General features: G+C 36.6%; 1 protein-coding gene across 1 annotated transcript in view; it reads left to right on the top strand.

The window, feature by feature from the left end:
• The window catches only part of LOC135206936 (potassium voltage-gated channel subfamily H member 2-like), a 1,544,997-nt gene that overhangs the window by 182,479 nt on the left and 1,346,837 nt on the right, over window positions 1-15,681 (top strand). The window contains exon 3 of the mRNA XM_064238441.1: window positions 4,320-4,547. Within this exon, the coding sequence (XP_064094511.1) occupies window positions 4,320-4,547 (228 nt within the window). The remainder of the gene's footprint in view (window positions 1-4,319; window positions 4,548-15,681) is intronic.

The raw sequence follows: 15,681 nt of genomic DNA, 5'->3' as shown, positions 1-15,681 counted from the left end.
CCTAGTGGTTCTCAACCTGGGGTCCGCAGAGGCAATCCAGGGGGGTCATGAGCCTAGAATGTTTAGTTTCGCCCGGCGCGGTAGTAGTCTTCACTTTTTCCCGGCGCGGTAATAGTCTTCAGTTTTGCCCGGCGTCAGTAGTCTTGATTTTAATAGTTGTGGTTTTTCAGCTCTTGCTGCAGTCACTATATGTAAACTAGTTCTATTCTCTCCTAAAATTATTGCATAAACATAGATCCTAAAGTATCTTTCATAACGGGAAGTGTTATTTAAATGTTAGTTCTTGCATACTACCAGTGTATATTCTTAGTAATAGGAAGTGTTATTTAGTTGTTGGATCATGCAAACTACCAGTATTTATATGCTGAGAGTAACTTTTTCGATTAGCGTATGTGGAAAACCTTGATTTTGTTAAAAGATAGAAAATATCGTTGGTCCAAAATTACTTTTGGGAATTTTCAGAATCCTTACTGAATAGGTAAAGATAAATTAACCCTTGAGAAGGAAGACATCAGCAAGGAAAAAAAATAAATAAATAAAAGCTACTCCAGCATTTACGCCCTGGGGACGTATTGGCTTCGCGCTATTATGAGAAGAGGGCGAGGGTGGGGATTGTGGTATGAGGTCTCAGGATCATTTCGGATTCTGCTGACGTTGCTGTGAGTCCATGAAGTAAGTTTATTATTCCTCCTCCCCACACCCGGAATCCCTCTCTACCCATATCCCATCCAATCCCCCAACCTTTAAACCCCAACGTGCCTTATTAGGCAGTTTGAGGGCGTCGTTGGCGTCAATACCTGTGTCACTGGCGTATTCCACGCGGAGCATTTTAATGAAATGGGCTTCCTTTGGTGTCACGTGCTTCAATTTCTTCTGTTTATGGCCGTAAATGCTGGCTTCTTTATGATCGAAGCTGAAAACAACTTCACTATTAAATGACTTGGGACACCAAATGTTGGTCCGTGTGTGTATGCTTGGTCAGATATTTTGTATATAGGTGATGTAGTTGATATATATGCGATGGAAGTATTACGAAAGTGATGTAAACAGATTTTTTAATTTTCAGTTTCAGTTTTCCTAACTATTCCTGTTTCCATTGCAGAATTGCCTTGTTTAGAATCATGTGGACTCAAGTGGGCCGTATGGGCTTAATTTGGCTGTGAGACATTTTGTGGTCGAATGTCCCAGTCTTGGGAATTTGAGACAGTAGGATCCTGTATTGGCGACGTGACAGAGAAGGACATTTTACCATAGCTACAGTCCTCGGTGAAGATTGTCATAGAGCAGTTATATATCTTTGCGAGGGAGGTGGACCTCCTCAACAAATTTTAAACATATATACACTGAATATGTACAATGTATAGCATATATGAATTAACAGATATAACTAAATTAGATACTTTTTATATTCACTATATGAAACCGTTTTAAAATTTATTTATGATTTTAGTTTCCTATTTAATTTAAATACGACGTCAATAACATAGATGTTGTAACGCAACTTTTAGCAGTCGTAAATTGATCAGTCAATATTCTACCAACTATAGCTTTTGTCAAATTGTGACTCAAATTGTGACACGCTTACCTCCTTCATGGCCGAACGGATTCCAGTTAAGCTTATTGCAAAGGTAACCAGTAAAAATTAGATGAGCACGAAGGGAGATCGCCCGTTTGTCTGTCTGTCAGTTTATTTGTTAAATTTACCTCTTCATCCAACACTTCCTGCACCAGTGAAGGGATTTCAATCAAAAGTAGATCATCATGGGTAAATGGGGAACTGTCCGTCTCTGTCTGTCTGTTACGCTTACCTTGTCATGGCAACCCCTTCACTGTTGAAGGAATTTCACTCAAACTTTGTACAGATAGTCAGTGATGCTAAAATGGAAATTGAACGTATGTCTGCCTGTGTAATTGTCCGCTGTGTCTGTCAATATTTATTTTATCATCACAATACCTATGTGGCTGAAGGGAATTTTTTCTTCGCAAACATGATACAATGATAGACCAATATGCAAAATGTACATGAAGGGAGATCATCCACTTAGCTGTCCGTCAGCTTGTTATTATCAACTTCTATACAATTGACGAGACTTCAATTACGGTTTTGTGCATGAAAGGAGATCGCACACCTGTCTCTGTTGGGTGTGATGATCACATTGTCATGGTAACTCCTGCATCGTTGTAGAGATTTCTCTCAAACTTGGTGCTAAATTAAACCATTGTGCGTAGATGTGCTTGAGGGAAGATCGGCTGTCTGGCTGTTTGTGTCATAGTCTGTCTCGGTTAACAGTCATTTCAACTACTCCCACACTACTGAAGTGATTTCAGTCAAACCTGAAACAAAGGTATTGTCTGTTCATCTGGTTCTCCCTAAGTCAGTTTTTCATAATTTAAGTCTCAGTTACATTGTTGTCATGAAGATAGACTATCATCATTGATATGGATGAATGAAGATTATTATCAGCGTGACAGTCTGTCTGCCAAACTTAAATTGTCGGCGCAACTTTAAATGAAGGATTTCAGTGGAATAAGTATAAAGCTTTGTCTAGTATACATGATGGAAGATCATCTGTTTGTTCTGTAATTGGAGATCATCACTTTTAGCTTTCTGCCAAAATGTGAAGGCATGGCTTGAAATACCGTAGATTTTGGTTATACTTGTGTGCTGTAAAGACTATTTAATATTGCCTTTATACTTTACAGTAGAAATTCCGATGACAAGGTAAGTGGCTGAGATTTTGTCCTTGGCGTGCACACTAGAAATGACTGCCATATGTAGCTTTGTTTCATTTTTTTGCGTGAAAATCGCTGTTTTGCTTTTGTAAGAAATATGGCATCAGCAAAAATTTCTTTTAGTAAACGAGCTTGTTGGCGAGTGCTACGTGCTCTGGAACGGGCGCTGCTGTTTCACCTACCCTCCTGATCCCGTACCTAACCAGTTCCCATCAGGGACGGACAAACGGGTTTGTTGGAGGACGATGGATATCTCCCCTACCCTACCATTCCCCAACCTACCCCCTCACCCAGGGCGGACAAACCGGTTTGCACGGGGTTGGGAGGGGGCCGCTATGTCATGTCTCCCCCACGGTCACCCGGGGGAGGACAGAGAAGAAGATCCATTTGGATTTTATTATTATAAATAAATGCATTCAGAAAGAGGAATTTATCGGATAATCGGTAAGGGATCTGCACCGCTTCATCTCTGTCAGAACTCCTGTCATTGGATGGGTTTTGCATATCACACGAATAATATATAACAAAATCCGATGATAAAGTTGATCTTCCGCATTCAGGATCATCATTCCACTACGCTGTATATGATTATTTATACGGATGACTAATGTAGACATTTCCCATTTCCATTACCATGAATTAAATTTCTGAACATTACTATCTGTATTCATTGCTTGAGTCCAGTGATGTTAGTAACTGTATCCTCGTCAGTCGTTTGATTAATGCCGGCCTTACAAAGTTTTGAAAATAAACCATAAACTTTTTGTTCGACTATCAAATTTCGCTTCCAATTCGGAGTAGCCAAAGAAGTTTCTCTTTCAGGGGTGAGCAGAAGTTATGCTTGCTTTTAAGAAGTTTGTTAAGTAAAGCCAAAAATGTTTGCGCGATTCCAAGTATTCGTCGGTTTATTGCCTAGTTTAGATAATGTGTGCGTAGAGTTTTGTTTCTAGTGCAGAGGTCGTCAGAACCTTTGAGATGTCGTCTCATTGTCGTACCATGAATGTTGTGCTTTTTGAAATGTTTACAGCAGCTTGAAGTAAATCTTTCTTGCAAGTCTCGCTAAATTTCACCATAAGAAAACCACTTATGGAAGCCGTTGTCTCCTAGATAGTTAAAGATGCAACTTCAATCGTCCATTCCGCTGTGTTTAGTTTGCCCTTATTACTTTTTTTTTTTAAGGCTTACCTTGGGTCCCATATTTCTAGATATGTGCTTTATTCTGTTAAGCAAACTTTGCAAAAAATAATATTTTTTAACCATCATCTTTGTATTTTAAGTCTTTCAAGTTGCTAACTCCAATGGAGACCTTCAATTTGAATATATATATATATATATATATATCTATATATATATATCTTATATATATCTATATATATATATATATATAATCTGTTGTGCGTATTGTGTGTGGAAATGAGTTATTTGCCAGCCAAATCACCCCAGGCGACGTGATGAAACCCGAAGCTCAACAACTTCTGGAGCCAAGAACCTCTCTATATGTTTGTGTGCTTATGTGACTCTTTTACTTTATCTTCAGAAATCAGTCTTCACATGAAATTGAACTTCTTTTTTGCTCTTCTCCACAGATCGTGCCTTTGTGGTAGCCAACGCCCAACATGACTGCGGGGTGATCTTTGTGAATGAGGGCTTTTGCCGGATGTCTGGGTTCTCTCGTGCGGATGTCATGCAGTGCCCTTGCACGTGTGACTTCCTGCATGGACCCATGACATCCAAATTAGCAGCTCAGGAACTCAGGGATGCCATGGCCACCGCCCAAGAGAAGAACGTGGAGATTCTCTACTACAAGAAAGATGGTGAGTAGAGTCGTGATTTGCTGTGATTCTGTTCCTCTATATGATAAGGAATTCAGGGTAATTTTTGGGTAATTTAGATGGTATTCTTTGCATTAGGATAATTTATTTTTATGTGTATTGTATGTACTGTGGTAATGGACAGATGTAGTTAATGACGGATTCGTTAATAACCGAAATTTTAACACATCCGATCATTTTTTTTGAAAAACTTTTACTTTTTCAGCGTTAGTTGAAAGGTTACACTATTTACATTGCAAAGCAGTGTTAAAACATTTAAGTTTCACGGAAGATAGTAGTATAACGGAAAGGGATTGGTTCCCAATCACGGAATAGTACAAGTTAAATCAAGATCCTTCAGATAAGAAAATTCGTGGGTGCACTATCTAAGAGACTCTGGTCAAGGAAAATAATGCTGTTTAGGAAGTGCCTCATTGATTATTTTGAAGCAAATAATCGGATTTTTAGGAAATTCGTCATGAATGGCCATTTTATAGGAAAAGACTAAGGCTTGTATATCTATCTGTTGGCACTCTCAACACATTGCTGGGAGATGTAATAGAATAATAAGGAACCATATTGATCTCTCCCACTGAAATAAGGTTTCAATTTAACCCGTCGCATTCACTCAGTATTTAACGGAAACTGTATTGCTTTCACTGCTTAAATTACTTTTCTGTATCTGTTAATCAGACGTAGTTGTTTTATTGTAAATGAGTCATTCCACATCAGAACATCTTTCTTCTTTTTAAACAACGAGAATCATTGCTTGTCACGTCCTGCCATGATTCGAGAGCTCATATATGTGTGTGTAAATGTTTATTGTACAACAACTTCGAATACTTCTTTCACTATTTTCCACGTGTCAGCAGCTGTTGGTGGTGTTTGACTTATTGCATTGCCTTTACTTGCTGCTTCAAGGAACGCTGTCTGTCGGCAGACGAAACAAGTTCCCCAAATTAAAGGAAATTCTTCTTCTCTTTTGCTTTCCTGTTAGTATTTATTGTTCCCAAGATTAAGTTATAGTTTCTAATTGCTCCATTGATTGACTGGTGTCCTTTTTTATTTTACATTTCCACTTTAAAATGTATCAGCATATCAAATATCTTGACATACTGAATTATGTTACTTCTTATAACGTGTAATGTTATTATTTACAGATGATTACGGTCGTTCATATATATATATATATATATATATATATATATATATATATATATATATATACATACATACATACATATATACAGTATGTGTATATATATGTGTGTGTATGTGTGTTTATCTGAAATAGGCAATGCCAAGGAATGTCAAAACTCCATAAGTATCTGTGTGAATATGCAGAACAGTAATTGCTTATTAGTCTCTCGAAATATTTTGTGTGTGGGGACGAAATTAGATTATTGAGGTATAAAAGAAATGAGTTCCCTTATGTTATGAATAGAAATTTATGCATGGGTAAGCAATTATGTATGCTTATGTTTTAAATGAGTAGCATTTAGAGGTTTATATGATATTCATGCGGTTTATTTTATATATTGGAAATGAAAATGCAGAGTACAGTGTTACGGTGGTTGCGATGGCTGTAGTAAAAAAAGTCCTTCGTTTAAGAATATGCCTTTGTTATGGAGGTGAGTATTAATAAACGTTTAAGTTTTTCTTTGCTTTGTTTATGGTTGTGTTGCATTTGGTGCTTCTGTTTTGAAGGGAGTAATTGGAATGAAATCTTTTGGTAGGGGGCCTATTGAAAACTCAATAAGAAAGGCCAAGAGAATTCCAGAAATGTTTTTCATTCCACTCTCTCTCTCTCTCTCTGTTCTTTTAGAAGACGGGTCCAATTCGCAGAGTTGTCAAGGAACTTTGCTTTCACTTTTTGGTTAGTTTTTTTGCTTTGCCTTTTTGGGTGACAGGAAGCGAGAAACATGTGGGCATTGCCTTTTGATTTTTCTTTTACTGCTGGCGATAATAGCTTGTTGAATTTTGTTTCTTTTTTCCTCTGAAAAAAAATTGTCCCTTATATACCAAACGCTGCCTGCTGAGTGAGAGCAAATTTGATTGTATAAATCAAATTTTCTTTTATGGTTCTTGTAGACTTGCCTCAGGGTTTTTTTTCTCGGAGGAGTCGATATTGATTGTCATTGTATACACTGTATTTATAATATTTAGATATCTGTTCTCACATTTCCTAAGCAGTGGGTACATTATTACAGAGTCTGAAATTAGGTTTGCGAATTTGATTAAGATGAAGGATGACTTGAGATGAATAATGTTACTGAATCTGATTGTGGACTAGGGATTTTTACTGATACAGATATGAACAGTCAACTAGATAAGATTTTGGCTGTAAAACAATTATGAAAGGTAGGCTACAGTTATAAAGGTGAGAGTGATCAGATTCGTGTTTGGGGTGGTCTTGAAAACGATGTGTCCTGTCCTTTCTTAGCCGTGATAGCAGATTATCACTTCACATTTAAGTAATTTTGGCTGAATTAAAACATTGTTAACGCTAAACATTCGTCATTTATTTTATAGATAGTGCTATTATAGCTCATTATAGAAGTTGGAAGCAAGATATAATTTTACTTTATTTTATCCATCAGTTTCTTTTTTTCGATAAATAGTACATAATGTATAATGGTATTTTACATAATATACTATTGATACATGGATCCGTGCTCGTACTAGTATTTCATTCAAGAGTCACATATATTCAGTTTTGCTTGTCTTGAAATTAGGAGCGAACAGCAAGCATTGAGGGACATTAGATAAAAGATGTCTTGAACACCAGAGACAGAATTAAAGCTGAAGAGTTAAGGACCTTGAGCAAAAACGAGCCAAGCAGATCAAGATAAAAAGACATCGTTTTGTGTACGAAGACGGAGTGGGCGGCAACTTCCGGTTTTAGCGAGTTCAGGACAAAAGATAAAATTGAAAAGACACTTTATTGTATCATATATGTATTTCAACGTCTCCCAGATATTGATTTCTTTTTTTCTGTCACCACTTCAACTTTGTCAACATAGTGGTATATATGAGTATTTGTCTTGCTTTCCTCTTTCCGTCCTTTAAAAACAAATGATGCATTTAAAAGTCCATCATCTCGCCTTTCTTCAACATCACTGGTTAATCTCGAAACACTGTAATCCTTCTTATCACGTACAATAATCTGAACATCATTTCCAAGAGCCGACCACTCAGTTATACCACTTTTCTTACTCATTCCTTTATACCTTTCTTAATTCCTAATATAATAGGCAGACAATTAATCCCAGGAGCTTGCAACATTCTTCTTTTCAAATCCAACTCCCACGCTATACTTCCAAAATCAGAAGTTGCCTCAGCATTCTTTTCATACTTTCCAACTTTTGCCTCTGGAGCCACATTTCTTATATTACACATTAGCAGATTTCCCCCCCTACCATCCTGATCTCTCTTGCTCTTTGACTCACTCGCTTTCCTTACTCGCCATCATTTTTAACTTGTCTATTCCCATCTTCTTGAACCTTCCGTTTTTCATCTTTCATTAGAGAACTAAGTTGTATGAACCAGAGATCCATTTGGTTTTCCAATATGGTTGGTCTGTCGATTCTCTGTGTAATGAAATTCCATTGCTAAAATTGGTCATGTTTACCGCCACTTGATTTATGCACTTATATTTATTTATAGTGTAAGTTGAATTACTCTTTATTTCAGTTAATTAAAATAGTGACTGAAGCAAACCGTTACAGAAAAAGAAAAGGAAAAGAGAAAAATGTTAAGAAATCATGTTCGAGATGGGAGCAATTTTCAAAGGAAATCGTGCGAATTGACGAGGTTCCATCCAATCTGGGTTCTCTTCCTTTGCCCATATGTGGATTTCTTCCCCATCGCACCCTTTTTTTTTTCGTTTTCTTCCATTTCTGCTTTCACGTTTTTCTCTCTTTCTTTTTATTTCTCCCCATGTCATTTAAACCGGAATGTTCCCACACAGAGGGTTGCTATAAACCTCCACTCGCCGACTCTTTCTCCCTCTATCTCTCCTTGAATGTTTCTTCCAGTCCGTTTCCCACTCTGTTTCCTCGACATTTATCTGTCCCTTTCATGTTACGGTATAGATGAAGCGCCTGGTGTCATGGAAGTCTCTGCACGTGTGGTTCATCCACGATTCAGCGGTTTAAGTGTGAATGTGTTGGTGATCCTCGAATTATCTTTGCATTGGAGCCACTCCCTAATAGGAGAAACAACTAAATATGTGTGTATATATTATGTGTGTGCATGTATGTATGTATATATATACACACACACATATATATACGTAAAGAGATATGGAAAATTAAATGTAAGCCGTCTCTTTTAGTGAGAAAGGAGTCGCGTCAAGCTGTATTAGAGAAAATGAGGCATCCGATAGAAGGCTGATAGAAAAAAGGATATTGATATTTGCTTACGGAAGATGGTTTGTACATCAAAGTTTAATGGAAGACTATGAAGAACAGTCCCGTTCAAAAAGATGAGGATAAAATAAGGACTTTTTTTTTGTGAGGTTTTATGTTATGATATGGTATGGACAGAAATTTATAATGAGGGTTTATAAACAGGAAGTTTATGTAAGAAAATCTAGGTAATTTTGTGACGTCTGTTCCTCGAAAGAAAACTTCCGATAAAGCTGATAGATATGTATGGTTGATTTATAGGGTTATATCGCAGTATGTAAGGAGAAATGACGTTTCATGAGGAACTACCATGCATTTATTGAGAGTAAACCATGACAATTAGATGTATTTGTGGAATGATGAGATGTGGCTTATTATTAATTATCATTAGTAAAATTAAAAAAAATGTAAAGCGAAATATTTAAACGTAGCTATTACGTTAAATTTGATGACATTTATAAATGAACAGTATTATTTTACGGGTATTAGGCTCTCTTAAAAGAAGAGGAAAAATAGCCTCTGTCGCCAACCTTAGTCCTTGGTCATAGGCAGCTGTTAGCGGTTTCATCTCCAATTTCAAAGGTTTTGTAAAAGAATATCTTGAGTTTTTTTTTTCTCTCCACCATACACAGTTATTAAAACTCTTTAACCTTCCATATGACCTTAGCCCAACCTGAAACTTCTGCTCTCTCTCTCTCTCTCTCTCTCTCTCTCTCTCTCTCTCTCTCTCTCTCTCTCTCTCTCTCTCTCTCTCTCTCTCTATCCGCTTGTCTATGACGCTCTGCTGGTTTTCAAGCAATAAAAACAGTTTCATGGTTTTACTGTCTGAGCACCAAAGAGGGACTGGAAATAAAACCACATAGCGAAACTTATTGAGTATTAAACGGCTATGAAAGATTTCCTTCTGTTTTTTTTCCCTTCTCCTGAGCGACATTTCCATTATATCCCATTTTCCTTGACTGATTTTCTCCATCAATTAGTTCGGTTATGTACCTCCAGTTTAAATTCTTAGTCATAACAAACCATTTCCTCAGGCACAGAGGTTATCAGCATTCCTCAGCGTCTTCCTTGTGAGCAAGCGGCTTCGTAATACGGTTAACGCGTGAGCTTGAAATTCGTTATCTATCAGTAAATTTGTTTCTTCTCTTGGAAGCTCCAATATTGTTAGGTAAAAATGACGGAGTAGTGCTTTTGATCAGACAGATTCAAATGAAGCGAAACCTGCTCATTTTAATGGGGTTTTAATAACTTTAAACGGGTTTTATTTTTTATACAGCGTTTAAATTTGTAGTTAGGTGATCCCGTTTATATTGTAATTGTGATTTGGTAGTGTAACCATGTTTTAAGGTTTGTTTCGTATGGAAGGGGGTTTCATTCGTAATGATCCGGAGGAATTAGAAAGAGGACAGACTGTGTTAGATATAATGGGTAGAATAATATAAATTATATTGATATATAAATGATATATAAATTGATATATAAATGAAAACCAATACGCTGTGCGTTCGAGTAATAGGAGCACTAAAACCTTAGTAGGGTGAGATTATGTGTCATGCCACACCATCATGAAATACGAAGTAAATCTTGAAAACCTCCAAACTCGAAACTTCAATTGAACATTGAAGTTTGGGGAAATGAACCGATATTGGATTGCCCTTGGTAATTTCTATGAGCTTTTTCTAGGAAATGAAATGTATCTTCCTTGCAATGAGAATGAATCTTTTTGACCATGTATTATTGTCTTAAGGAGACCAAGTGAAGAAAGAGTTGTATTGGTTACTGTTTATGAATGATTTTACTTCAAAGTTAGTTCGATATATTTTGAGACATTTTTTGCACTATGCAGTCCACTGATTTTTTTTTTTTTTTTTTTTTTTGTGCCACTAGGCAGTCCACTGATACCAAAACTTTACCTGACTGGCTATAGGATAATTGGAGCCCTGCCTCAAGTTCACAGTGTTACTGGGAAGTGTAAGGGGAACGAAGGTCACTTTTAGCTTTTAGACGCCTTTTATGGAAAAGGTCAAACACAGTAAGAGTTAGAACTCAGGTTACAAAGCAGTGTTGCGTGTTAATTGACTCTGGCTTGCCATTTCGAAGAGAACTTCAGAAGAAAAGTTTAATACAAACGGCATGTTATAGAGCGCTTGAAATCTGAGCAAAGTCATTTAGATTATCGAATGGGACTCACCGATATATTATCCTCTGTTCTTTCTTGTGTTATGGTTCGTAAATAGTTTTGCAAAGAACATGCTCCAAAAATGTAAATTTATTCCTCAACCTGAACATAACTATACGCATGACAACTTGAATCTTACTGCCGTTCAGCCGGTTACCTTGAGGATGCTAACTTTATTGCCCACTCTCTTTCGATTCAGTAGACTTGTCGAAGATTTTGCCCTTTTTTTTTCTTTTTTTTTTTTAATATAAAAAGGGCTTCCTTCTCTTTATGCAAAAAATATTTCCTTGTTATCCTTTGATTGAAGCTATACATTTATAGCGATCGTGCTGTTCACTTCTAGTTTTGCTAGCGATAAGATAATTATTAACAGTTTAAAAAAGAAAATGACAAGTCATGGTATATTTTTACGTGCATACTTTTGTTTATCATGTTTATGATTGAAAGTAAGTTTACAAAGTCTTACTGAAGTACTTGGTATTGTGTTTTAATTTGAATGCTCTCGGTATTATTATTTAGAACTGTTAGGTCAAAATTTATAATGACAAAAACTCAATAAATAAAAATATGATAATTGTTTCTCAGTTCGTCTTACAATGCCTTTTAACCAGCAGTGTGCTCTTTTTGGTTGTTTGTCCTTTTTATGGCTAAGGTCAGTCCTTTATATAAATTTTGTCAGTTGTCAGAGAAGTATAATTTCTTCCCAAAAAAGATTATCGGTGTGATTCTTTTCTATGTGTAAAGCCAACTGATCCTAAGACGTGTGGAACATTCTGAGAGTATCATTACTATCCGTTGAATCACAAAAGAAATTGGTTTTAAACTCAGGTGTAACTGGGACATGAACAGGTTATTAGTAAAACGTAAAACCAGTGTGCTTTTGCGTTCCTTAGGTCTTGACTTTCCTTCTCTTTTAGACATCAATTCCATCGTCGGTAAAGCACATGTGTGTAGTTAATATCAAATCTTATTCCAAGTATGTTCTGTGAATATTATCCAGTAAATGAATGGCTATGTTTACCTCTGACCAGTCTACGTGGCTAATCTTAGAATGGAAAGACTTCCTTATGGGAGGGAAGCTTAAGAAAGAAGGAAAGGATGGTGCCTCTAGCAGGGCCAATGGCGCTTCATCCGACTTCGCTGTTTTCATGCTGAAAGGGGAAGTGCATCTGTGATATAGGTCTGGGTCGCTAGGACTGAGGACGCAGGCAGCTATTCAGTCATACTATTATTTGTTTCCTTTATGAAATTCCTAGTGACTGCGTTCTCTCATCTTACAAATTATGGTTGTTACGTAAGATCCCCTTCTTCGCATACCAATGTCAGTCTGAAGTATTTGTCCGGAATTGGTGAGTTCGCGGGAATCGCTGTATAAATATTCTTTGTTAATGTTTGTTCGTAATATCCAGTCACTCATGTGGAAGTACTTAAATGAGGCCATTAGATTCCTGGCAAGCTTCCTTAGAATAGAATGTCGATGGGGAGAAAAACTCCTTTGATAAATTTAAATTTATATATTTTAACATAAATAGAAAAAATAATATCATCACAAATATTGACTTTATTACAGAAGAGCAGAATGTAAAGTTTTAGAATTGGGTTTATTAAGGAGGAACATGGTACAGAAATTAGCTTGCACCATTTTTCAAAATTAAGGTCATGAGCATTCATATTGCCACCTGATACACAACTTTTCAATTTTATTCCAAGTGGAATCTATACCTCTCGTATTTAGATACTGGACTTCTTGCCTGATGAATTGTAGAAAGGAAAAAATATTACTAAAGGACTACCACAATAAATAAGATTTTGTTCAAAAGAAGGGCAATGAATCATACTTGAACTGGTGTCTTGTAAAAATGTGATCTTATACATATTCTACGAGGAAATGGAACCCCATCAACGCCCCAGCCTAGACCACAGTCGCTTACCTGCATTTCCTTTATACAGCAAATTTAGATTTTTATCAACTAAAGAAGGCTGTTTATATCCGGTTAAAGAATTTTTATTTTGTATCTGCTGTAGCACTTAACGTTTATCAACATGCAGTGACACTCGGCTGAGATAGCCTTTTATACCATGATTTAGATTTGTATGTTTTTGCATTTCTGGCTTTTCATATTTATCTAAACTTTTCATACATTGAAGTAATTGTTGTCCCAGCTTAGGTATACTGTTTACCGCTTTGTGTATAGGGTAGCCTGCTAAGGTTGGTTTAAATATATACCGGCCTTACTCCAGCTCGGAATCTTAGTGAGATTTGAAAATAGGAGGCATGGTGTGTACCTCTGGATTCTTACTAACTGTCAAAGACGTTTGCCAGCTTTTCACCACCCTCTTTGTATGGGTACTTATTTCCTCATTCCATCAGCTATGGCTCTTTTCTGTGACTGCTTCGTACCCAAAACCCCTACTTTCACTGGGCGGTTTCTTTTTTAATTGTCTTCAGGGTTTATCTGCTGGTCTTCCTTTCTCAGTAACCGCCACCATTCATATTATTTTACTCGTCTCCGTACTCATTGCATGTCCTATTGTTCTATTCTCTTTCACATCGTGTTTTCAGATATAACCAGTTTACGTTCTAAGAGATGATACATGAACTATCGCATCCAAGGAGTGCTACTGATCTTTTTATTTATTCCCAAATGTCCCTTTACCATCCATATCCTACGATACATTGCGCAAAAATTACACACTGTCTGTCAGTTCAGCTTCAAATCTACTCATTCCGATGTAACACTATCTGTAGGAACCTAACTAGAAGTGGCTTTTAAATTGGATTATCAAAAAGAAAATTCGTAGACTGAAGCACCATTAATTACCATTCCGTTGTGTGGTTATACGGGAGCTACTAGAGCACACCCATCAATCATAAGGAACACGATGGTAACATTATTTGTTGTCATGTCCATCAGTGAAATATGACACACGGAATATGCGCGGGAGTCGGCAAGCTGAATAGGTGTGTTTTTTAACGAATCTGTAAATAGCGGTTACATTCTGCTAAGATACAAAGGGGTAAGCAGTTTCCATTCTTACGATGTTATCTGTTGTGTTAATCCTGATTCTAATTGCTATACAACCTGACTTACGGCTATAACCACTAGATTTTTTTTAAAGGCTGTCTTTCAGCTGGGTTTGCAAATTCATGTAAGCACGGGTTCGTGCCATTTAATCTGCAATCAGACAAAATCTATAAATTCTTCATTTTTAAGTAAGTTCCTTTAATCAGTCAACATACTTCAAGTCCATTTGTATTGTCGTCTCGTTCAGAATTATAAGTGGACAATGGGAAGTGCCCTTATCTCTGTAGCATACGAGCCATTATGTTCATATTTTCACTCGCGTGTTTCTGTTTCGACTTACAACTCATGGCAGATCAGATCGAAGTACCTTGTATGATGAATCTTCAGCGATTATACAGTGCTGTAAGACTGTATATTTGTTCAAGTGAACCGACTGAAGATATACTTACTAACTCATCAGTTAACTTCACCCTTTCAATCCTGTTTTTCCCTTTAACTTCTGGCATGAATGCCATGTCCTCCTCAGTCACTTTTTATCGCTCCCAACGTTGCTCGTAAAGAGCTAGAACGTCTAAGTCTCTCTTTCACCATTCGCCTGAATTCAGCATTCCACCAAAATTGTAAATTCAGCCAGAATTAGCTTGTGTGTCATTTATCTTTAGTCTTCGCTCTGGTTGTGACATCCTTCCAAAATATTGGTTTTTGTCTCCAACACTCTTATTCAAATTCTTTCAAAAGTTTTCATCCGCCATGAACTCTTTCTCTCACTTTGGTCTCAACTTTGTCTGTTCCTTTTCTTGATAATAAGATCAACATGTATGCGAATTATAGTTTCTAAAGGGGCTATTTGTTATAAACACTCACTCAGGTGTGCACATTATATGTATTCTTCAACGCCGCATTTTAGCTTGAACTTTTCCTCGGAAACAATTATATTAATTTCAAATGACAATTTTGTCATCCAGAATCGTACTTGGAAGATAACCTGATTTCTTATGAATTATGGCTTCTCTTGCTATATTCATTTTGGTTGAGGTCTTACATTTCAAGATCAATAAAAGCGCGTGCTACATATATTTAATTAGTGACTATGATGTATACTGACATTTCTTATAAACTTATTGGTGCGTATACAGATCCAAGTGATAAAAACATTTTGTTATATTTTTATCTTACCTTTCATGTATTATTCCATTTTCCATTTTTCCCACCTGTATTCATATTTGATCATTACTCTTTAAGGCAATACTTTTTGGGTACACATTATCATTATGGATTTCTTTGTCCATAATTCTCTGTCTCTATCTCATCTAGGTACGTCGGAAAAGTACTGTTGGTTGGTTCAATAAATTTTGAAGGACCTCATAAAATGTAGTTTCTGTTCATTTATTACCTTCTGGGTGTTCTCAAACAGAATTTGAAGGAGGTTTTGCTTCTCATTTGTCTATATGCATGTTACCTCTAACGAGGTGATTATTCTTCAGCGTCTTTTCATACTTATCCGAAGTCTGTGTCTGTTTCCA

Source organism: Macrobrachium nipponense, chromosome 31 (genome assembly GCF_015104395.2).
Source record: "Macrobrachium nipponense isolate FS-2020 chromosome 31, ASM1510439v2, whole genome shotgun sequence".
NCBI lineage: Eukaryota > Metazoa > Arthropoda > Malacostraca > Decapoda > Palaemonidae > Macrobrachium > Macrobrachium nipponense.
The sequence above is the reverse complement of the archived record's forward strand: the minus strand, read 5'-3'. Positions and strand labels throughout refer to the sequence as shown.